At 38.8% G+C, this 25124-nt stretch overlaps 2 protein-coding genes across 5 annotated transcripts in view; one reads left to right on the plus strand and one right to left on the minus strand.

The window, feature by feature from the left end:
* Window positions 1-25124, plus strand: part of adam22 (ADAM metallopeptidase domain 22) — a 60791-nt gene that overhangs the window by 13166 nt on the left and 22501 nt on the right. For all 4 annotated transcript variants that reach the window (XM_044117255.1, XM_044117258.1, XM_044117256.1 and 1 more), the window contains exons 4-6: window positions 7901-7967; window positions 12238-12320; window positions 17103-17166. In XM_044117255.1, coding sequence (XP_043973190.1) covers window positions 7901-7967; window positions 12238-12320; window positions 17103-17166 — 214 coding nt within the window. The remainder of the gene's footprint in view (window positions 1-7900; window positions 7968-12237; window positions 12321-17102; window positions 17167-25124) is intronic.
* cldn12 (claudin 12) lies at window positions 20319-24969 on the minus strand. The gene is made up of 3 exons (XM_044117261.1): window positions 24792-24969; window positions 22813-23050; window positions 20319-22109 (listed from the first exon to the last, which is right to left on the minus strand). Exons 2-3 carry the CDS (start codon window positions 23029-23031, stop codon window positions 21261-21263), a joined length of 1068 nt encoding a protein of 355 aa, XP_043973196.1. The 5' UTR covers window positions 23032-23050; window positions 24792-24969; the 3' UTR covers window positions 20319-21260.

Here is a 25124-nt window from a genome sequence, read left to right on the forward strand (position 1 = left end):
GCATCCAGTAATGAGGGAACAAAACGTACCGCTTTACAATAAGTCTGTGCTTCATAATTGGTTCATAGATATATTGTTAATAAATTTGTTTATAAATCATTTATAACCCAGAATTATGCTTTAACCCTGTAAGTCCTAAAAGCAGCAGCGACGATCCAGCCAAATTAGCAGTAACATAATTCTGCCACACTTTGCGCTATCTGAAAAATCACAACGGTTTCTGAAAAGGGAGACGTTGTGCCGATATCCAGCAAATATCGGGTTATTACGATAATTTCCCACCGCCGTAGCAGGAAGGGAAATTAATCTGACGGCCCTCTTTTAATAGACGGAAAATTGCAAAAATAACTTGCTAGATATTGAAAGTTCCAGTTGTTACAGATAAATGGGCAAATAAATATTTACTCACAGAACATTTAAAGAACTGTGTACAATTAAAGTAAGCAAAAATATCCAGGCAGATATTTTACATTTAGGACATAAAAGGTTAATTAAGGGTGAAAAGGAGACAAAATCTACTAGTTTCTTGCCAAATAGTGATCCAAATCTGTTCACCTGTGTATTATATCTCTTATGCTAAACATTTCAGACTACCTACAACATGCATTTGTAAATGTAATTTTCTTTTAGCATATAGTCTCCTTCTCACCTTTACATAATTAACAGTTATTAAGGCTAATAAACTATTTATTAGCCATCTATAATGGAGGCCTTGTTGTAAATGTTACTATAAAAAAACCTTTTACAGTAGAACCTGGTTGAATACAAACATTCAGAGGTGATGGTGAATTTATTTATCTCAAACATGTTATTGTGAGCAGAGAAATAACCTGCCTTAACAGTTTTTCATTAGATGATGCCTGTATGCAGCATAAGGAGGAGCGGATTCCTCCCTATTGTTGTTGTTCAAAGATGACAAGAGAGTCAGAATTTTATTATTTCTACTCCTGTGTCATGTCAGCTTTTCCTGCATGCAGACAATCCCTCATGCTAATGTGCAGAGTCAATTACAGGCCATGTTAAATGCATTATTCATCCCGGTCCAGGCTCTGTGAGTGTTTGTGTGTTTGGGAGGAGCTTTTATCGGATACCACTCTGATATCCCCACATGGTTCTTCCTGCTGCCTCTCAGGCTTTAACAAACATCTTATGGTTCAGCGGTTTGATGGATGTATTCACATGTTGTTATTTTGCCAGAAACGTGTGTGTGTGTGTGTGTGCTTCACCGTGAAGGAAGAAGTCATCAATAAAATGTAATCCTGAAGAGCTGTAGCAGTGGGTCGTTGGGTCTCAGGTGCAGAAGAGGCACCTAAAGTGTCTTAATTAGAGATAAGAATATATTTAAAGGCATGAAGCTGAGATGGATGGGGAGGATCAATAGATGAGAGAAAATGAAGAGAACGTGACAAAGAAGGGGAGAAAACCCACTTGTTTGTGAACCCTGGGATAATTTTACTCTCTCTCTGATCTGGGATTTTAAATGCATTTTAAACTTTTTTGTCTTGAGCAGCGGTTTAACACAGATAAATCAAAGGATCCAAGCAAAACCTTAACAGCTAAGGCGCAGGGAACCCAAACAAAACGTAACCAAGCAACTTGACACGAAGCAAATAGAGCATCTGAATAAAAATAAACATGAAAATCAGGACGGGGGAACTGATTGGAAACAGGTGAAATGGAAAGTTAGAAACAAGATGATGAACCCACACATGATTTATTCTGTGTGCTGCTGGACCACCAGAACACTTTTCATTCCTTTATGTTTCCTTCGGCACCTTTTTGAGGGATTCATTATGACTTTGATGGAAAGAGTTTACTTCTGATTTCATGATGTTCTGTTTTGGCCATGAATTTTGCTGCATCTCTTCCTGGTGTCCGTTGTGCGCATGTAAACCTCAGATCTTCACATTTATGTGTCCTTATAGCCTCTTGTGTCCTATTTTAAAACATATATCCCAGCCACATCTGCACTCATATTAAATCAGCCCAGATGTGCCCCTCCTCTCCCATCTTTACTTCCTCCTCAGATCCAAGGTCTGTTCTTTATTACACAGACCTATGATGTGATTTACTGTAAACTCGATGAGGTAAAAACAGTGCCTGTGATAGAGGGAACAAAAAGGAGGAAGAGGGGAGCATGAGGAAGTCCTTCATGCTCCCCTGAATCTTTACGTGTGGGTGAACGAGGTTCAGCAGACATGAGGAGAAATACGATGCTGAGGTGTTTGAAGTGGCTGCCCGTGAACCAGCATCTCTCTTCTCCACACTTTTGTCTTTTCCTGTCTTGCCTCAGGCTGAACTTTTCTCCCTGATGATTCGTGTGTCATCATATCAGACTCACATCTTTGAGCTCATAACTGTAGCTGTCACACTGGGAATCGTGTGTGTGTGTGTGTGAAGCAAAAGTAATGCTCGATGTGTTTTAGATTGTGTTTGCTCAGAGACTCATTCTCTGCTCCAGGAGTTTATGTTGACATTGTTTGTATGTGTATAGAGGAGACGGTTGGTAAGTCATAGGCATGGGAGCAGCTTCCCTCTAGACTAAAACTGATGCTGCATGCAAATGAAACATCTTTCTCTGGAAGAAGACGGAGCATGTTCTGTTATTTCTGGGATTTAAACATTTTTATCACTCTCTCAAAGCTTTGATTTGACCTGTTGGAGAAAGATGTTGATCAGAGGTTTTTCCATCTGTGCAGCAAATATTAATGTCTTTTAGTACATGGGTTGTTTTTGAATAGTCTGGATAAGTACGATAAGGTTAAAAATTGAGACTCGTTAGCCTGAGAAGTTTGGATTAGACGAGACAAAGAGGGACGCTGGATCCTCCACTCGCTGAACACAGAAACAAGAAGAAGGCAGTTGTTTTCTCAGCATGAACACATACTATTGCTCCTCTAAAGCCTATTGTTTCTGTGATATTCTCCTGTCACGCTGAATAAAAAATCCTCAAAGTGTAGCTTACTGTCAAAAGGATAATTATTTAACAAAATTTGTTGAATAAAGCGGCAGGATAGCAAAGTTCCCAACAAATGCATGAACCTAGAAGTTTGTGAGGATGTTAAGTTGTGTGTAAAGAGTAATCAAAGCAGGATGGTTTGCTCCCAAAAGCACAGTCCTGTTGAGTTGCTACTATGAGCCTTCCTGATTTAGCATGGATTAAATAACCATCCATACTTTGTCAGACATGCCACCTTCCCACAACATCGCTGTCATTGCATTATTCAGGACTCCGATCTGTTTGTGTGCGACGCGCTATGGACTAAAGTCATGGCTGCCAAGAAGGACGATGAAATGTTTGTGTTTGGTTTTAGTTATTTTTGCGTCCCTGTTTCTTGTTAAAGTATTCCCTCCGCAACAGGAGCAGAATTCCCGTCGAATCTGCTGGTGGAATTGCACGACCGATAAGTGATTGGAGAGTGAATGAATTACAGCCTGGAGACCCTTAATGAGGCCTCGCTGGGGGAGACGGTTGTCAGAAGAAGGATTGGGGGGCAGGTGAAAGCAGCTGCAGCTTTTCCCCTGAAGAAAGGCCTTTGCTCCTCCTCTTCAATCCCTTTCACGTTTTTATTTCTCTTGTTTCCCCGGTCTTGCTGCGTCAACCTTGCACTTTATTCTCAGTCCTCCTTTGCCTTTGACCTCCTCCTATTTGGCACCCACCCACCCTCATACATGCACAGTCCTTTGTGTGGCATTGCCATTTTATTATCAGGTTAAATTATAAATCCATGTCAAGAGACCAAATTAATCATTACAGAGGATGCACGTGTTTTAAAGATTTCCTTATTTTTTTCCGAATTCCTGCTGCCGTTTGTGTGATTTGGGATTGTGTGTCTATTAAGCAGAGTCTTTGAAAAGAGTGTGGGAAAGCAACGAAAAGCCCGCTAAGCAACTCTGCTGCCAGTCCACTTCTACTCAAGCAGAAACATCCTGCCAAGGTGGCCTTTTTGTGCTGGTTCTCAACCCAGCGGCAAAGCAGCGCTTGGCGACACAGATCGTGAGAGGAATCGCAGCGCAAAACAAAAAATGTAATGTGTGTGTGTGTAATGTGTGTATTTGATACACTGTAAGGCCAATTTAAAAGAAAAAAAACCCCCACTTCTCTTTATGGGCCCCAAAGTCTGGGTCCCATAAGAAGAAATGTTGGTTTTGAGTTTGGATTTATGACTAAAGTGTTAATTGAATTTAGGTTTAGGCTATAGAAATGAATGAAACATGAAAGGAAGTCAATGCATAGTCCCTGTTAAGATATAAAAATACACAATGTGTGTGTGTGTGGGTGTGGGTGGTGGGTGTGTGTGCGTGTGTGAGAGAGAGAAAGTCATTTCAGGAGATCAAGCCCTGCTGTCATTGTAGATTGCTTTGCCCAGAGCTGCTCACAACAATGTTTAAAGGATGGATGATGTTTGAAGGCACTGACAGCCAGATGGATTCTGCTCTTCCTGCTTGAGTCAGTTTTTACCTTTCAGAAAAGCCATTTAAGGTGGAATAAGGAGGACGTTTTCTAAAGTTGAAGCCTTATTGCTACGTTTTTGTGTGTTTTTGTAAATAGACTTGTTAAAATCAAAGCATAAAAAAAATCCCCTCTCTGATTGCTCAGTAAGATTTGACATATTGCACGGTGAGCGTGGAACATCTGAGGATCCAGGTCTGAAATCTCCTCGGGATCCGACTGACAGCTGGACCCCGAGTCCCCAACAGATGCTGCTGCAACAAATCCTTTCTGCTACAGTGGAGGATAAAAAGATGATTTAAAAGAGAAATGAGCCAAAGGGAAACTGTAACAAACACTAAGTGAGGAAGAAGCTAGTTTCAACAATATATCTGTTCCACTCAGACATGATGCAGGTCAAATAAATAAGCACAGCGTTTATGACCATGGGAATGTTTCATTCTGATTCACTACTTTCTGCTTCCAAGAAGATACTCTGACAGTAACACACATTCTCCTGCAGGGTTTGGGAGATTTTTGCTTTCTGACAGCTGTACTCCATAGCTTAGACATAAAAAGAAAACAGGATTTGTTTTTCAAATGCAGAAACCTCCATCAGCTAAATGATGCAAATGTTGAAAAGTCAGAACTATCTAATAAAAAACATCTGAATTTCACCTTCTTAAATTTGCAAAGACCTGGCATTTTGACAGGGGCTTGTGTACACTTTTAAGAGCAGCTCTAAAATATTTTTTGAAAGATCCTGGTGGTTTAAAACTGAGTAAAATATGCAATCGAAGTCTGCATTGTTAAAATAAATACCTTAGAAATTCTGAAGAATGACAGATTTATAAAAGACTGTGAAAAATGTGGCTCCTTGGAAGCAAAACATAAAGGAATCTGAGAATGACTCAAGACTTCTGCACAGTGATGTGTTAGCAGTAAACAGGTATCTTCAATTTCTTTTCATGTGAGAGCGAAGCTCCAAAGAGCAGCAAGCGCTCTTGTTTTTCTTCACGTGTGAACTCATGTTAACAAAAAGGGGAGGGAGATGTGGGGCGTGTGTGTGCGTGCGTGTGCGTGTGTGTGTGTGTGTGTGTGTGGAGGCTCTCCTTTGCTTGTTCGTCTGTCATGTGAATTATTTAAATCCCACAACAATTAGAGCTGAAATCTGTTATCGGCTCCCTCCGTTAGCGAGCCTCTCGTGTCTCTACCTCGCTGGCTGGGTGTTGAGCTCCTGAACCCCCCGTGTCTGAGCTCAGCGTGAGTCTGGATGAAGATCACAGGCTCCGCATCTTAAACACACCTCCCAGCAGAACAAAGAGTTGCACCCATCAAACGTCTTCATCACAGAAACATGTGTTTGCACTGAAACTACTTTATGCTGTCTTGATATACGTAAAGTCTCTAATTTGTGCTGCGCATGTTAGTTTGATTTTCGGCCTGATCTTTAAAAATAGTTTAATGCACGTTATGATTTCTGTTTCAGACCTGAACTCCATGTTCAGACTTTATTTTTCAAATCTCACCTCTGCATTCCCCTCTGGCGATTACTCCTCTGTTTATGATTCTTCCACTTCTCCCCTCTCCGCTCTTTTCAGCCACTTATTTTTTATTGCAACGGCAAACTGCCCATTAGCGCAGAGAGCAAACTCGTCTTTTGTAGGTGAGTGCTTTTGTGTTAGAGCTTTGATGCTGATATGACATTTTGTCTCCTCTGTAACTTTGAAAACATTTTTTTTTTCAAATAATTAAAGCATCCATCCACATTTATTGGCCCCCTTTGTGAAGAAGTATAAAGTATTAAATATGAAACATTACACTAAAAAGCTTAGAAAATTCAATCTTTAATCCGAGTTCGTTTATTCACAGAACAAATCTTCTAGATTAACAAAGATGACATCCTCGATTCAAAGTCTTGAGTCAGAGGCCTTTTTTCACTGGTGCTGGAGAGCCTTCTGGCCCACAGCATCACTCTCCAAATTCACTCCTTATAGATATCTGGATGATAAGAGTTACAACAACATGTAATTTGCTTTTGGGATAAATAAAGCGTATTTGAATTGAATTGGAATGAAAACAACCTCATAGTAAGAAAAAAATGTTTTCTGCTATATCAAAGTTAGTGACGGAAGGTTTTGTAATTCGTGACCCTCGCATGTTGAAGTTCTGTGTTGGCCTTTGCACACACTGTTTGTTCGAACTGAATGATTACCCCTCTTGTCAGGTTAAGGCACAACTTCTGCTGGTTATCTCCATTAAAATTTTCATCCAATTAGAGCTGAAAAACCTTAAAAACAACGTTTTACAGTGATTTAAAATGACTGTCTATTTCAGAGATTCAGGGCCAGCACTAAAAAAAGTTTCATCCTATTTGCTTTTGGACCTGAATGTGTTATCCAAGAAAATAGATGTTCGGCTGCTGCATTATTAATGACCTGCCGGCACCAAAGCAATGAAAGATCAACAAAAACATTTAAAAAAAAATAAAATATTGTACTCTAAAGAAAATGTGATAAAGGTTTGAAGCTTGTCCTGTCAGTTTTGTTAATCTGTTTATATAAGACTTTAAAGGACGGCAGAAACCAGGCCAGGGTTCTGAGTGAAGTTTATTTCTGCTGTAAGTGCAGTTTTGTGGATCAACCGTCTATTAATACCTTCCTGATAATGTTTATTTTCAGCTGCAGAGAGCCATATCACAGAGTGCATCCAGCAGCTTGGGAGTGACACTTTCCTCAGCTGCACATTTTATGGGTTTGCAAGCCTCACTTGGTTGTGAGACTATAAAATAGCTAGCAGGGCACATAGATGACTGTTAACAATGCAGGTTTCTTCAGGTCACTAAGAAGGATTTTGAAAGCTCTTCAATTTTATATCCGCCACCTTGACTCCGTCCATGCCTTCACATCACCAAGACGATTCAGAAACAATGAAGACAGGAGAAATCTTGATTACTATGCTGCATTCCTGAGTGGGTGTGTGTGAGCAGTGCAGCTCATTCATCTCTGCCTCGGTTTGGACCTGCGGGGTGGATCTCCACTGGGATGCTTTGGTCCAACTCTGCTAAGAAAGCGCACACACAGCCCAATTTCTACTTATTTATGCCACTCTCTCTCTCCCTCTCTCAGTTTATTTCCTGCCTCTATCTCATTCTGCCTTTTCTGCTTCCTCTCCCACTTACTGACCTTGGTTTGTCCCTCCTTCCTCTCATAGCGACTCATGCTCACACACACACACACACGCACACGCACACACACACACACACACACACGCATTCTTACATAACATTTTCTTAGAGCCTAGACTTTTATAATTATTTTTATGTAGGTTTTGTTAGCTGGAAATAGAGCTGTCTCTTGATGCGGGTCATAATCAGGCCCACTTATACTGTAGTTGTACAGTAAAACTTGAGCATGCCTAAGCCACAGAGCAAAACTTTACCTTTTTCCCCCCCTTTTCTCTTCACAGCGATCTCCTGTCTTCGGGATATCAGGAGAGGCATTTATCAGAGAATGGGAAGACCGTCGTCACCAAAGTAAGATAATAAAAATCCTTCTCACCATGTTAATGTGCAGCTGGGATGTGAACCACAGCTATTGCAACTTAAAATTTCCCTTGAAGTCTTCCTTTTGTTTTGATAATTGCCTATTCTTTCTAATATAATTGCAAAGCCAATGATCAAAATGTTTGCTTCATAAGTGATCCTCAGACGTTTGCATACACTTATCATCAGTAATTGTAAACCTTCAGAGATGCATTTGAACCCTTGATAACGCACCAAACAATTACAATGAGATTTAAAATGAAGATGTTGGATACATATCATTGGATATCAAATATTTACATACACCCCCCCGCCCCCCCCCACTCATATTTTCAAGGAATGTCCCTGCAGAAACAACAGCTGCGTTTTGCTGCCGTCAACAAGGACTTTGCATTACTGTGACTGGATTGTTGGCCAAAAAAATAGGAATAACCAGCTCTCCAAAATGCTTAAAGTTTCATATGGGGAGGTCGGCTAGGGGCTTTTAAACAAACGGGTCACTAAACTACCTAAAAACATTTCAGAAGCTTGTGGTTTGCTAATGGGATGGCTAAAGAAAGCACAAAGTTTTCCTCCAGTTTGCTATTAAAGTCAAACTTGTGCACCAAACATCTTGCAAGTGATCCATGGATAGTATTTGCTTATTGCATTTTCAAAGAAATATCTGCCAGCTTCCCATGTTACTTATTTTTCTTTCAATATTACAAGAACATTTCAGCCAGTCTGATCAATAAACTCAGCAACTCTCTATGCATTGAAGCAAATAAACGAGCAGAACCCCTTCAGAAAAACATCTGTTTTGTCACAGCAAACGCTTCGTCAAGCTAAACTAGAAAATGTCACACAACATCTGAAAAAAAAGACAATTTTCATGAGTGCATTTACAGTTTCATGGATAAACTGTGAATTCCTAGAGATCGTGGGCTGTGGCTTAAATCTCCAGCTACTCTGAAACCAGATTAAGATTGCTGCGATAATCCTGTGAAATCTACACTGCTCAGTTACAGGACGCCCACTCAGACGTTATGTGACACCGCTCTGTAAGTGGGTGAGGATTCATAATGCTCAGGATTTCCTCGGCTAAGCAGCAGATTAGTGGTAATATCAGATGTTTTAGAGGGAATGATCCAAATTAACTCAACAGATCTCGTAAAATATGGTCACCGGTAATTATAACAGTCGATATAAAGCAGTGAATTAATTCACATTGTTGATGAATGTCCAGAGGAGACACAGTTTCTTCCTGGTTGAAAAAACAGCAGCACCCCTTTCTGTTTTAAATGTCTGGTTTCTAGGAGGTTAATTTGAGACGAGCCTCCTGTGTTTGTGTGCGACGTGTAAAGGTCAAAGTGTCCAGCAGCTGCTGCTCTGATAGATCTGGGCCAGGATCTGTTCTGCTCCTGCATGGCATCCGATAATAGACAGAGTGCCATCCTGTTAAATCTGTTATCAGGAGTCCACAGGTTGAATTTAATGCAGTTAGTTCAGGGTGAATCACGCTGTTCATCACAGCACAAAATGTTTCTCAAAAACTTTTAGTCTCATTAAGAAGCATTTTTAATCTGGAAATGGTAAAAACTTTCCTTTTGTGGTTACAGTTTTCTTTCTTTAAAATTATATTATATTATATTATATTATATTATATTATATTATATTATATTATATTATATTATATTATATTATATTATATTATATTATATTATATTATATTATATTATATTATATTATATTATATTATATTATATTATATTATATTATATTATATTATATAGAATGATTGTTCAAGATGCTTTTACTCTGCGTAAACAAAACAGGTTTTATTACAAATCATTAATCATTTCAGAAAACTAATGGATGTACAAGTTACTGGAAACATAATCTCACAATGATAAACTAGTTATTAATCACTCTTGTCATTATAATTAAAGTATATTTATTGTAAATTAAACCTAATCACATGTTGAAATGACCTGCTGCAGTTTTTTAAGAGCTACACGATGCTTGACGTAAGTAAAGTTTGTATGGAAAGCATTTGAAAGTGACGGATCTGTTCAGGAACAGCTGCTAGAGGTGATCTTGTTTTATTATGTGTTGTGTTTTATTACCCACATCGAGTGTCCAGCCTTAAATAGTTAGTTGTGCATTTTATTTGATTCCTTATTTGTGGTGGAATAAGGAGATCCCAGGTCTGACCAGCTTAGCGACAGACACATGGAAAAATGTGCACATGCTGAATGTTCCCTATTTGGTTTCTCCTCTTCTGATGAGAAGTGGAGCAGAAGGTTCAGTACGACAGGAAGAGGAGAGACTCTGGGATAGTGGAGCACAGCATCACTTATAAATAGCCTGTTCTGTTTTTATGATTTTGTGCACATTTTCTGTGCCTTCAACAACCTCCTTCCTGTTCATCTGCAGTTTTAGGTTCATCTTAATGACTTTCAGATCCGCTTTTATGTTATATATTGACTTAAAATGTCTTTCTGTATGGATGTCTTTCCATCTTGTTGCTATAAAGTGTTGCTTTATTCTTGCAAGCTTCAGTCATGTTATAAATGACTTGTTGAGAATCTCCTCCCTGCTTGTTTTTCATTGTAAGTGTAATTGGGATTAAGTGAAAACTTTATGTTTCTTTTTCTAATTTTACTCCAGATTTTCTTAAACATGTCAAAAACATTGAGTTTAAGTGACTGCTGCCTCAGCCTTACTTGATTATATAGTACGTAATTGATACAATGAGTAATAAAAAGTCATAATGTATGATATAACATCATACATTAGTGCGAATATCAAAAAGATTCCTTACAAACATTTCTAGAATCGCGCCACAAAATCTATCATTTTCATGGCAACAAAAACACTAAAACAATCACAAAATCCTGGATATTTATATTTATTGATATTTTAACAGCTTAACTGGTTTTCTCAGTATATTCCGGCACAACTGGCCCTTTAAGAACATTCAGATTTTTGATATGGATCTAAATGAAAATGGGTTTGACACCCCTGATGAATAAACACAGCCTTTTATTTATAGGGATTAAATGAAGGTGGAAACTGTTGACACCGACTCTTCGGCCTCTATGGATAGAAACAAGGAGGATGAAAAGACCCCAGGCTATTTTCACTCTGAGGACTTCACACTTTTACCGTTTCTGATACTTTAAATGCTGATTCAGGAGTATTTGTTCCACTGACCATTGCAGATTGCAGATTAGTATGAAAAGCATCTTTTATCAATATAAGTTTTAATTCTCAGGCTTTTTATTTCCATCTTTGTATTTATATTTGTGCACTTTGTTTATTACATGTTAAACATGGACATTCAGAATATTACAGTTATTACTTAGTAGACCAATATTTAGTAGATGACCATTTGTGAAACATTTACTATTTTAACACTGTTTATCTCTGCCATGCTTTTTTTAAAATGTTTTTTTTTCTGTATTGTAAAAAGATTGTTTGTTCAGTATGACAAACATCTTATGTTTCAAATAGTAATTTAAAAATAATCCACAAACAACCCAAGTAAACTGGTTATGTACAATCTACCTGCACAGAGTTCTGATCTGCAAAGTGCTGATGAACTTGTAGCGCGATAATAAATCCAAGTCTTCACACACCTTTTTTGCATACAAATGCTTACACGCATATTTCTTTCACAAAGCCATACGAGACACAATTGAGGGACAGTAAGAGGTCTGGATAATCAAGAACGCCTGCTGGTGTCCACAGGGTTAGACTTTAGAGCAGTAATTGATCCTCTGATAAAAGCTTCCTGTCTAATGGCTGGTAGGCACCAAGAAATGGAGCAGAAGAAGTCAGAAGAGCACTTAGACATCATACTCATCTGCAGACAATAAGTGTATGTTTATGCTCAACAACACACACACACGCACACACACACACACACGCACACACACGCACACACACGCACACACACACACACACACAGAAGGATAGAGAAATTGCTGGTGGAGATGGAAAACACATTACAGAGGAGCTGGCATGAGGGTTCATAGTTTGGAGAAGCTGGAACAGAGAGTGTGTTATTCCTCAGATGGGGTCATGTGAAAGTGTTGATGCTGAACCACAGCACAGGCACAAATCAACACAGCGTCAAGTTTACACTTACGTGTTTTTGAAGATCAGTGTGATTGATCATTCTGGACTCACCTCTTGATGGAAGGCGGTGACAAGATGTCTGAAAGGTTTTAATCGGAGCCATGCCTTCGAACGTAACCTGACTGTGTTTTACATGCAGGGAGGAGAGCACTGCTACTACCAGGGGAGGGTCAGAGACGCGCCTCGCTCCTTCGCGGCGCTTTCCACCTGCCACGGATTGCAGTGAGTATAAACACCGTGGATGTAGCTTTTTCCTGCTAATGTTGCTCCCTCTGTGTGTTCAGGTTCAGGTCTTCCTGCCTCGTCAGGTCAATGTAATTAGTTTTCTCCAGCCGTTCCTGCCTGTCTGCATTTTGTGTTACAAGGGTTATCATTCACACAGACGACTACTTCTTCCTCTCCTCTTTTCCCTCTACTGCTCTTCCTCTGCTCTTTCTTCCTCCTAATGTTGGTATTTTTAGCATTCCTGCTTGAAAGTGGTGCTCTGTTCAAGAGAAGAGGGAAAAACGAGGCCTTTTGGGAGGAGTACATGTTGTACTCTAAGTCAGAGTCTGCGTTATTCTGCTTGCACATGCATGGTGCACACACAGTTCCTTTGTAAAACTGTTGGCACCCTTTCAACAATTTGTCCAGTCATAAACACAAACTTTCAAGTATCTTATTAGAATTTTGTGAGAATAACCAATACAAAGTAGCATCCAATTGTGAAGTGGTTTTGTACGGTTTTGTACATTTTCTGAGAAATGAAAATCAAAAAAGCTCGACATGCAATTGTAGTGATCCTCCTTTACTCTGACACCCCAAACTAAAGTCAAATTCCATCACCTCCATTCAGAAGTAATTGTATTAATCAGTAGAGGGTGATTTAACCCCCATATAAATACCAGCTGGAGGTCGATTGGGGAGCATTATGTAACAAACAGCATAACAAAGACCAAAAAACAGAGCAGACAGGTCAGAGAGAAAGTTTTAGAGAAGTTTAAAACAGAGTTAGGTTAGAAAAACGTATCCCAAGCTTAGCACCACTTTTATAAAAACTATTCAATTCATCTTGGCACAGTCAAAAAAGCTGTCAAAACATGGACAACCACCTAAACCGAAGGAACAAGCAAGGAGAGCGCTGATAGTGGAAGCAATGAAGAGGTTCACAGTAAGTCTGAAGGATTTGCACAAATCCACAGCTAAGTCGGGAGAACGTAGAAAAACAACTAATATTTGTGAACTCCTCAGATCTGGCCTCAGTAGAAGAATCTCAAGAAGAAAACCGCTGAAGGGAAAGAAAGCCATGCACAGAAAATGAGGAAGAATTGGTTCTGATCAAAATAGATCTTTATGATCTGGACGCAAAATGCTTTGTTGCAGAAAACTTATACCGTACATCATCACTGTGAACACATCATCCCCATGGGAAAACACGGTGGTGGCAGCATCATGGGCGAGGACAAGAAAGCTGGTCAGAATTGATGGAAAGATGGAGCTAAATCCAGAGCAGTTTTATGTTCACCTTCCAGCAGGACAATGAGCTTAAACATATCAAATGTTTTACCTCAAAGAATATTCATGTGCTAGAATGATCCAGCCTTAAATATTTAGTTGCACAATATTTATTTGTGCAACTTTATGTGCACAAATAAATACTGTCAACAAACTTTAATCCAACCAAAAATTGGTGGGATCACAGACAGACTCCATCCAATCAGACTGAGCTTGAGCTGTTTTCCAAAGAATTTGGGGCAAAAACTTCTGTGTCTAAATGTGCAGGTGAAAGACAAACCCCAAAGACTTGCAGCGGTAGTGGCAGTACAGCTTTTTCTACAGAACTTTTGATTTTTATGTGTAAATAAAAATGCTTTCTTTGTTTTTCTTCCAGTTATAAATCACATGCCTCTCTGTGTTGCTCCATCAGATAATATCCCAATAAAATGTACTGAAATTTGTGGTAGAAAAAAATGTGGAAACATTAAATGTGAACAAATGGTTTTTGCAAGGCATGTAGTGTTATTCTGAATAACAGTGATTAGTTCTTTGTAAATCTTGCTTTAGTTCCAAATGAAAGGTTTGAGGTGAAGAAAATAACATTTTAATGAATTCTTTGATAACACAACAGTGAGTATTTAACACACTCATTCTCACATTGTTGAGAGTTCACACTAATTATCGCCTTCAGTCGTCTCCTGAAACATTATGATTCCCACTCCAGATCTATCAAAGCTTGTTTCTGCTCATCGTGTCCCTCTTCATCACAAAGTCAGACTAAATACATCAAAACATTCAGAGCAAACATGTCGTTCCAGCTAATTGTTGTGAATGTCTGAGGTATTTTTCCTACCTGCTGATTAGGCTGAGCACAGCTCAGGCCTGGAGTCACGTTTGCATATTTCATGGGACTGTGGCACAGCAAATTATGTAATGGTGCATGCACTGTAATGAAAACACAGGCTATGAATTAATCAAATCTAAAAGCATTTCACAAACCGAGCATATTTAGAACATTGTGAGGCTGTAACATGACAGAAACCTTTTTTCTGCTTTTAGAAAAATGAAAACAAATATTTAAGTGTAAGCCAGGCGTGACCAGCGCTGTCAGAGGTTTAGACGTTAGAGGGAGTGTTTCCTCCATGCTGAGTCAGTTCTATCACTACATCCTGTCCTCTCCTCCAAATGTCTTCTCTTCCTTCTCTACCTCTTCATCTCTCGCTCTTTCTCTCTCACACAAGAAAAAAACCCTTTATCCAGGGTTTCAATAGGCTTCAGCCTACATGAAGACAATATTAGTCCATCATTTGTTCCTGATGAAGAATATCTTGACAAAAAGGATGTGCAAAACAATAAGCTTTAATATCCTCTCAGATATATTTATTTTTAATTCACAGCAGCTGTTTTCATTTTAATGCACATATTTTACACGACATCCTGTCTTCATTTTGGATCTCAGTTTTCATTGACTTCATTTTGGACAGTTTTTCTGCTTGCTATGTTGCAACTTTTTATTTAACCAAGATAAAATGTGTCCACCCAAAAACAGGTTTCCACATGTACCTGGTGACGTCACGAAAGGTGAAGGCTGGCTCTAGTTCTTTAGGTACCGTAATAAAGAAAAAAAATAAGAATTAACAGCATTAATTTGTGTTTTTTAGCCGAAAAAGCAAAACAACAATGAACAATGAAAGAAGGATTCATTGTTCAGCCAAATATTCACAATGCTATTCACTCATTTATCAAGATTTAGTTTAAGGTTTACACTAAATATTTAACTGGCAGGCTTAATATTTATTTTACATTTGGTAGCATGAAGTTAGAGATTTAACCTCATGGTGCCACTAATTTTAACATACCATGAATCTGTCCATGTAAGAGTGTAGTTTATTGTAAGTGCATTGTTGGCCCAGGACAGAGAGTGTTTGTGCTGAAGGTGAACTGGAGGTCAGAAAGGATGAAACAACCTGAGAGTAAAGAGATAGATTGTGTGTTTCTGCAGCGTTTTGACCCTCCGTGACTTCACAGTTTGACCTGACCAATCTGCTAAAAGCTCCAGATGAAGCTAATTAAAGGCTGCTGTCTGATGGTGAGCACATTTACTCAGAAGGTCCTTCACCCGTCAGCTTGAAGTCAAACTGATTAATCACTTTTCTACGTGGTTTTCAGTGTGTGATGATCATGATGCTCGTGTTTGTCAGTGTGTAGCTGCTTTGTTTGGTTTTCTACATTAAACTCCGTTGACAGTTTCTACAGTTTCTCTACAGCTGATTTGTCTTGCTTAATGTGTAAAAGACACTTTGGTTTTATTGCATATCCTGAACAGCAACATCTTCTCATTTTTAGTTAAATAGTGCTGCAGCGTTGGATTGAAGAATAATTTCAGCACTGCCTCAGTACTTATTTCAAGCTGTTTTTGAATTTTGGCCCACTCCTCTTGATTTAACACCTTATCTAGCAGATTTGATTGATAAGTCTGGTTTATGTCTGGACTTTAACTAGGCCACCATAGTTATGGGTTGGATCAGTTCTGATGGGTTGCCCAGGTCGTACATTAGCAAAGCAGCCCTACAGTCTGTTTATGTTGAGTTCCTTTTATGTAACTGGGATGTTTTATGGGGAAAAACACAAGATTGACTTTTGTGTTTGTTTGTCTCAGCACTTGTTTTCTTCTTAGAACTCCATCATAAAGGCTACATTTGTCCGCTTTATTTCTTGTTGGATCATGAACTCTGACCTTTACTAATGAACGTGACGCCTCAGGTTTAGATGCTGTTCTGGGTTCTGTTAAGACGAGTATTTAATCTGCTCTTGGAGTAATTTCTCCATTTTTGGATAATGGCTCTCACTGGAAATGGTTTTGCAACACTTTCCACACAAAGACATAAATTACTTTATCTTTTCTTGAATTTCTTTTCTTTCTCTCATTGCTTTTAAATATCTTCTCGACTTCCTTATGTTTTCAAAGAGGTTCAGATTTTTTTTCTAAAGTTTTGGCAATATTCAGCCAGCTCGTGTAGCTGGTGAAATTGATTCTACTTTCTAAACATTGTGGTTATTAATCACAGTTAATTTATGATTTAACAAAGAATTGAATTATATTTTCAAGTAGTCTGCTTGGATAGCCTTTTTCTTGAAAAAACATCTGACCATGTAAAAATTGCATTTTGTGTTTACTCATGTTTTCTTAGTCTCACTGTAAAATGAGTTTGATTATCTTAAATATTTGAGAGTGAGAAAAAAAACCACAAAAGCAGAATAAATCTGTAACATAGAATTTACTTTTTCTCAACACCTGGTTTACAAACAAAGCAATATCTGAAGAAAAGACAGCATTTGTTTGCGGTAGAGTGTTTTAAAATGTCCTTATGAGAGAAATCTCACAGGCTTGATTCTTCAAAGTCACCCTGCAGCACATTAAACCTCTTGAGCACTGAAATGACTAATCCATCACACTGGCATTAATAATGACAACCCAGAAACTTGGTATTACTGCCCTCTTCTCACCCACATCCTTCTCTTTTTCAGTGGGATGTTTTTCGATGGCAATCACACCTACATGATTGAACCTGGAGGACAAGCCAACAACAGCGTAAGTTCTCTTTAAACCCACATATGTGCTGCGCTGGAGACGGTTCGGTTCACTCAGGACTGTTCATTTGTTTTCCTCACATCTCTTCAAGTCCGGCTGGGACGTAACTGTGGTACACGAACAGGTTTGGAGTAGATTTGCAGAAACTCTTATGAATCCACACACAACAATCCTAGGTTTTTATAATACAAATTAATTAGACCATAATAATAATAATCTCAAAGGTTTTTAAGCGTGTAATTGGACTATATCTTGTAAAATTCAACAGAAAAACAAATGCGTTAGAGGAAATCTGAATAAGTTTTTTCAAACTAATATTTAGTTGAATCATCTTTTGATTCAATTTCAGCTTTCAGTTTTCCATAGTTGGAAGAGATCAAGATGTTCCATGGATTTAGGTGCATGGAAATAAAAGCTTTTGTAAGCTTTTAGAGCTTTTCTCACTTCTTTTAAACACATTGATGTTAGGTACCCATTCAGTCTGATCTGGTTGCACGTTCGTGTTAGTTTGACATTAAGCAAAATGCCTTGTTATCAGTTAGTAACAGCAGTAAATGCAAACCCTGTTAGCTCTGGGATGTACCATTAACTGCGTCTGTTCCAGAAATAGAAAAACAGCCAGCACATTTAAACAAAACCTCAGTGGGACCGAAACACAGAGGCAGCATGAGTCCAGCTGACCATATGGTAAATCTTTCTGGCCTTCCACCACCAAGGCAGAAAAAGATACACAAAACGTCATTAAAAAAGGCCTCGGAAAATCCCTGCAGCTCAACTCAGCTCTGTTTTCTGTCTGCAAACACACTACCTGTCCCGTCACAAGTGACCGGTGGGTAAATAAAAATCACAAAGTGTTACTTGGGGTGTCCAACTGGCCAGCAGCACATTATAATATTTAATAAAATGCAAACTTATATCCAGCAGCTGAGAACATGACGCTCCTATGCTGGAACAACGTAGAAAATAGATTTTAATACTGGTCTGCAGGCAGCACCACATGTTCTGTTCTTTAGCTATTTAATTATTAATTTATATTTGTCCCCCCACCAGTGTTTTCATCACTGGTGAAATCTTGAAAGTGTCTCCTGTAAGATTTTAATGAGAAATAAGATGCAAATATGGTGTTTATTTTAATGTCTGTAGAGCAATTTTCAAAAGAGGCATGAGGATGAACAGTGTTTAGTTTGTCTTCACGGTTTTTGGGTTTACATGAAATATTTCTGAGATTTTAAACATTAATTAAATGCATTTGTAAAAGATGAGAATTTTATTGACACAAATGCAACATGACTTTAATTAATATGTAACATCAATTTTAGAATAGTTGTGGTTTGATTTGTTTTCAGTTGAAATTATCCCAATTTCTTTTGAAAAAAAAAAAAAAAAACTTTTTAGAGCAAACATCAGATTAATTTCATGCAAACTAAAACACAATGGGAAAGCACATTTTGAGTTTTTGTCTTTTAGTATATTTATCGTTTCAGTTTTTGAACCTGGTATGTAATTTTCTTCACTGAACATGGAAAAGGGTTCACTAAAATGTATCAGAAGGTTTTGAAATTATTCTGAGTCTCTTATTGTTCTTTGTGAGATTCAAGCTAAAACACTCATCTTTGATCCGTAAATGTTTTGTTTTACTTATTTATATCAGTTCACTGATGTATCTCTGCGACAAAATAAGAAAAAAACACATTATTACTTATTTTGCCTGCATCATTGTTTCCTTTGTTATTCTGTTTTTCTTGTATGTTGATCTGAGGAAGAAATGGAAGCAGAAAGCAAGCACTGGAGATGAGAGGGTGATGATTGGAAAGGAGTGTGCCGATGGGGGGCTGGTGGCGTTTTTTTGGGTTGGGGGGTCGCATTAGGTGCCAAATGATATACAGTTTATTTGAGCACAAACTGGGAATAATAGTGATGCTGACAGGATGAAAAACAAAAATGGAGATAAGGGCTTCCCTGTGACCTGGGGCCAAGTTCATGTAACTCAACCAGCTCCCGTTCATTCACACATTCACAAGCGGTGTGAATGAAAAGCATGCTACATCTCACTGCTTTTGTATTCATGAGCCGCCGGGCTGTGTTTGAGGTGCTGTCTCCCGTGGCAACCGAGAACCCACCCCCGCGTCTCCTTACGCCAGCATATGAAAGCCATCTGTGCCGACCCCTAATCTCCGTTTACACCCTCCCTGCTGAGGCTGTGCGCTGTGTTTATCTTTTTCAACTGGGATTATTTGCTCTGATTGACGATCTGAGGAACAAAGAATAAGACACAGTAAACTATAGTATTATATTCAGATGTTCCTGTTCTGAGAAAGATGTTCAGGGCGGTTTATATGCTACAAAAAAACCAACACGAACACTGTATTTTTAATCAAAGTGAATATAATGGACTTTGAACCCTAAAACAAAGCAGTAACAGAGAAGGAAGTGAGCTTTGGCTTCTCAAAGTTCATTTAGATTCTTTAAAAGATGTAAAACTAGAGTCCTAGAAGACGTTTCATGATTAAGTGTTTTTTTCAGCAATACTTGAAAAAATATGTGGGAGATTGAATGGATGAGTGGGTGAATGTGGAAGAAGGGGGGATGGGATACATGTCAGGATGAATTCATGTATGCCAGGACAAAAGCTTTTCCAATTTAGCTGATTTTTTATGCAGTGCTTCACTTACTGTGACTTATGTAAAATATATAGATATAGCATTCAGTTAGTCAATCAGGGAGGAATTAGAAAACAATCGTTAAGAGGTTTCTAAATTTCAGCTCAATCACTAGAAGGTAACAAGAGGAAAACAAAAGGTTTCACTTGGAAGTGGAAAAATTTAATGAAGCCATTTTTTAAAAATGGTTGTTAACCAATTATGAATTTTACATTCAATTTCATTCAAATAATGTTTTTTCTAGAAAGTGAGCGGTCATTAAATGCTGATAGCAGAAGCAAAGGAGACGATATGTAAGGGAGGGATGTCAATTTAACATGCGGTTTTAAAATGACGACAAATTGATTGTTTGGCTGTGGCTTTGTTCTTCCTTCAGTGACAACTTCTTCACCGAATGAGGTCGTCAGTCTGACCTTTTACATGGTTCTGTGGCTGAAGAAACAGTTTGTAATTTCTAACACAGGATGGAGGATATTAAAACGCATCCACAAGTGAGATTTGTAATTTATTTAAAACAAAACCTTGAGAGTGTAGAAAAACATATCAGCATTATATGGACCTGAATGTTACAGAATATAATTCAAATAATTAAAACATTTGCTCAGTGCTTACTTATGTGAAGCATCCAAAAGGCAACAAGGTTAAATTTGGTTTCTGCATTTGCTCCATTCATTACAGACTTTTATATTTGTTTATGACACAAATGTTTAGATCCACAGTTTATATAATTTCTGCATTTGCAAAGGCAGATTTGGCACAGATTAATAATCACTTTGAGCCACAATTTCAAAACAAAAGGCCGCACATTACAAAAGCGTAACGCTAAGCTAAGACCAGTAAACAAAAGCACAGTATTCATAATATTAGTGCATTCAAAACAGCTGCTTCTCTGTGACACAGTGGCATTAATCTTAATTAATTAATCACATTACAGAAAACAATTTAAAGTTAATGCAAGTCAGTGTTAATGTTCAGTAGTGATAACAGAGACCTCCACAGCAGAGACCTAATTTTAAAGGGAATGTAACAAGTGAGAAAATATATAACATAAAAACTCAGTGAAAGGGAACTGGTCAACTTGTGGTGCTGGTTCCCATTCAGTTACTGGTCCAACCCAGCTGGAAAACCAGAGGAACCACAGGCTTTTCTTCTTCATGGGAAATAATTGTATTTCTTCCCTTTTTGTAAGCTGAATGCAGTGCTTTAGGAATGTTCACTTTAAAAAAAACAACATAACCCTTCATGGAGTAGTGTTGTTTGGGTCGACTCATCTCCTACTATCAGGCCTGACCTGCCTGGGTAGAGTTTTTAAACTATCTAGAGGCTAAAAATAGCTCTCACATTATTAACTTTGTTCTACCAGGGTCTATTAGTTTTATCAGCACTCTACTTAATGGTGCCTGATGGGCAGAGGCCTTCAGTGTGTTCTGCCTCTCACTCTGGCTGGGTCAGAACAGGAATGTCGATCTCTATGGCCGACATACGTGAGCGGGTGGAGTAACGGTGGCCGGCGTAGCTGGAGGCGTAACTCTGGGACGGCGCGTAGCTCTGCGATGGCGCGTAGCTCTGCGACGGGGCGTAGCTCTGCGATGGAGCGTAGCTCTGCGATGGCGCATAGCTATAGGCCTGGGAGCCTCCCACCTCTGATCCGTACCCATCTGCAGGAGAAACCTGGGTCATGTACACCTGAGCAGGAGCGGGCGCCATCATATTTTGTATGTAGCCCTGCGGAGGCACAAACGGCTGCGTGTCGATGACTGTGGGGGGAAGCGCCTGTGGCGGGAATGGCTGCGGCCCATAAACCGGAGAGGGAGGGAATCCGTTGGCAGTGAGAGGCTGGGTGGACGGAGAGGATGTCACGGGGTTTAGGGGCAGCCAGAAGGGCGAAGGCAGCTTCTTACACATGCAATACCACATGAATGTAAGTAGCGCAGCTAGCATCAGTCCTCCAGAGCAGCCTATGGATATATAGACAGCGAACCCGTCGGAGAAGATGTTGGCATATTTACTGTTCATCTGTTTAGTGCGGAACAGGAACCAAACTGACGGCGCGATGGCGATCGCTCCTCCGAGGAACAGGAAGGTCCCAGCCACCAGATGGCAGCCGGCACTGTTGACGAGGAATCTGGTGGTCTTAATGTCCGGCTCAGGTTTGCCTGAGCAGCAGCAGGTTTTACACATCCCAGACATGGACAGCAGCAAGGCTAGAGAGGCCAGCGCCAGGCCTGTAGGAAGGCAGAACTGCAGGAGCCGCAAATCCAGCTGGTCAACTTTGGAGTACCACTAGAAGAAAAGGACGACACAATGGTTTCTTCTCTCAGGATTACAACACGAGACATGTTTTTATTGTACAAAAGCATATTTTTAATGTAGGTCATATACTGTAAGGCCTAGTCCATATGTAGCCGGACAGCTAGGACACCAACTAGATTTTTATGATTTGGCTTTTCAACCTTGTCAACTCCTTTTAGTGTCACTAAAAATAATAATTAACAAAAACTCAAACCAAAGTGGAGACTTAAGAACACTTCTTGTTTGTGTTTGTACATTGGAAACTAGAGATTAAGAAGTCCAGACACTACAGTCTGCGCCAAATAATGCATCGATACATCCACTTACGTGATTTGACACATTTCCAAATCAACATTTTGTGTTTATTAACTTTATTTTCTGACATGGTATTTAAAAGTAGCCAAACCTATATATATGTTGACACAAATGAACCTGTAGGTGGCAGATTTCATTCTTAACTGATTTGAAGGATTGTGATTGGCTGACAGGTTTCAGCTTTTCCCTACGCCGCCCCCTTTGGCAGTGTAGGGAAAACACTCACTAGTGTATTTCAGCAGGTTTGTGTGGAAGAACAGTATCTACAAGGCGCCATATTTACAACACTGTTTTTTTATTGACATTGTTTAGTTGTCCGACATTTTAGGACTTAATATCACAGAAATCAGAAAAGAATCTAAAATATATAGAGAAATACCTCTGAGTCATAGTAGTAACATCCAGAATATCCATCCTGTCTCACACATTTAGCCCACAGCCCGTCATACACCGTCACGTTCTTGGCGTTGCGATTAAAGGTGACGAGTCTGGTGATGCGCCACTGTGGGATCAACGCTGCCACGGCAATCCCACCCACAGACACAAAGGCGATGATGAAGGCGAAGGCGTTGGTAGCATGGATGTCCCGGCACGACATGGCTGGTTTTTAGAGGCCTCTGGTATCAGAAAAGCAAAAGACGTCAGGGATAGGACAAGTTACTCCAACGTGAAGCAGAACAACTCCAACAATTGCTTTAAAATGTTTTGAAAAACAACAACGCTGTAAAGGTTCATCTGATTGACCTTTTACTGCTGAAGTAACTGTGCCACTAGCTGACCTAGCTGTGGGCCAGCGCCTGTAACACATCTATTCACCAGCTTGTCATTGACCCAATATCTACTCTCCCTGAGTGACAATGCTCTCATTTCATTAGCCAACAAAGTGGGAATGACTCCGAGTCTGAGGCAGTAGGAGCGATACCCAGCAGAGAATAATCACACAGACTCCACAGTTACACAGAAACATAAATTTTATGTGCTGCTACGTGACAGCGGCAGAACCCAGCTGTTATATTCAAGACAGATTATGAAAGTTGAACAAATGTAAACCAAGAGATTATTCTGGGTTAAGATGGTGGTGATTATTACAGTACAGTTGTCATTCAGTTGAAACAGTTTTACTTATTAAATCCTAGTAATTTTATTTACAGCATGTAATGAGCTAGTTTCTTGTCACTGAAGAAAAAAAGTGCAGCATCAGCCTATTTTCTAGCTTTTAATAATACATTCAGATTCAAAACTAAAGTGGAGAGAGATTTGACCCTCTCTAAGCTCTGGAGACCTTTCATTATGTGAAATTATCTGTCTTCTAATATGTCTGTCTGGACTTATACACACACACACACACACACACATATATATATATATATATATATATTTATTTATTTTTTTTTGCTTAACTCAATATTCTTAAAGGGAGTCATATTTTAACCTTAAGCACTTAAGAATAGATGTGTTTACTGTTAGAATGCGCTGATTAAAAAAGATTGAATGAATTGCAGAAGTGCTAAAACGTCCTACTAGGTAATATTTAACTCGCTTTGATGTGATAATTTTCATTGCTAATTTACAGAAAATAAACAGTATAAATAATCTCATTTTACCACACCTTATAAACCACTGAGTTATAACTGCTTTATAAATATGTTTCTTTTCTTTATTTCACGTTAGTTTCTTTATTATTTGTTTATATTTGTGTTTTATGCTATTGCTGTTTTATCTTCTAAAATATTTCTTGCTTTTCAATCACATCTTGTGAAGATTTTCCAATAATTATCATTTTACCTACTAAGTTATACAGTTATGGGTACTATTGCTTATTGTATGCTTGTTTAGATGATTTATGTGAAGCATTTTGTATTACATTTGACTGTATAAAAAGTATGTCTAATTGATGTTGCATGTTTTCTGACAAAATGTCATTATAATCACGACTGAAGAAACCATTGTCCCACTCATTACTGTTAGTAGACAGGATGACAAAAAAACTTGAACAAATAGCAGTTTGCCAAAGTCGATTTTGCCAAAAACAAAAGAAGAAAAAAAAAATCACAATTCTGTCACAATCACCACTAAGACGGCTGTAATTACTGGCGTTCCACCGAACCGACCAAGCTCGACCCATTATCTTGCCTTTACATACTATAACCTATTTTACCAGCTTCAGAAATACACTCGGCTAACCAAACTGAGAGAACGAGCTTACAATAATTATTTTTGATAAAAACATCGGCCACTGGACGCTAATTAGCCAGCTAGCCAGCGGCTAAAAAAAGTTAGCATTACAATCGCTACCTGTTGCATCACCATTATTTAAAATGAAACGCAAACTTATTATTTCAATGTAAGTTTAAATACCTCGTATTTCCCGAAATATGTCGTGTTTTACCGTGAACGTGGTGACATATCTATTCAGTCTCGTCTTACATACTTGAACACAAACTAAACTAAGGCTGCTACACACGAAGCGTAAACAGGATGTAGCGTAGGAATGTCTTCGGGTGTTTCCGCCCTCAGCGCTGACTCACAGGAGCTTGCTTAACCCTTTCTTGGATGTCTTCTGTGCTCTGTCAAGTTTTTAATAAACTAAAATAGCAAAGAAATTAATAGTGATTTGCTAAATGTTTACTCTCCTTTTTTAATTCAGTGGGTGTGAATATATATTTGGTGAATTTATTTTCTCTTGTTTTT

Source organism: Gambusia affinis, linkage group LG05 (assembly GCF_019740435.1).
Source record: "Gambusia affinis linkage group LG05, SWU_Gaff_1.0, whole genome shotgun sequence".
Lineage (NCBI taxonomy): Eukaryota > Metazoa > Chordata > Actinopteri > Cyprinodontiformes > Poeciliidae > Gambusia > Gambusia affinis.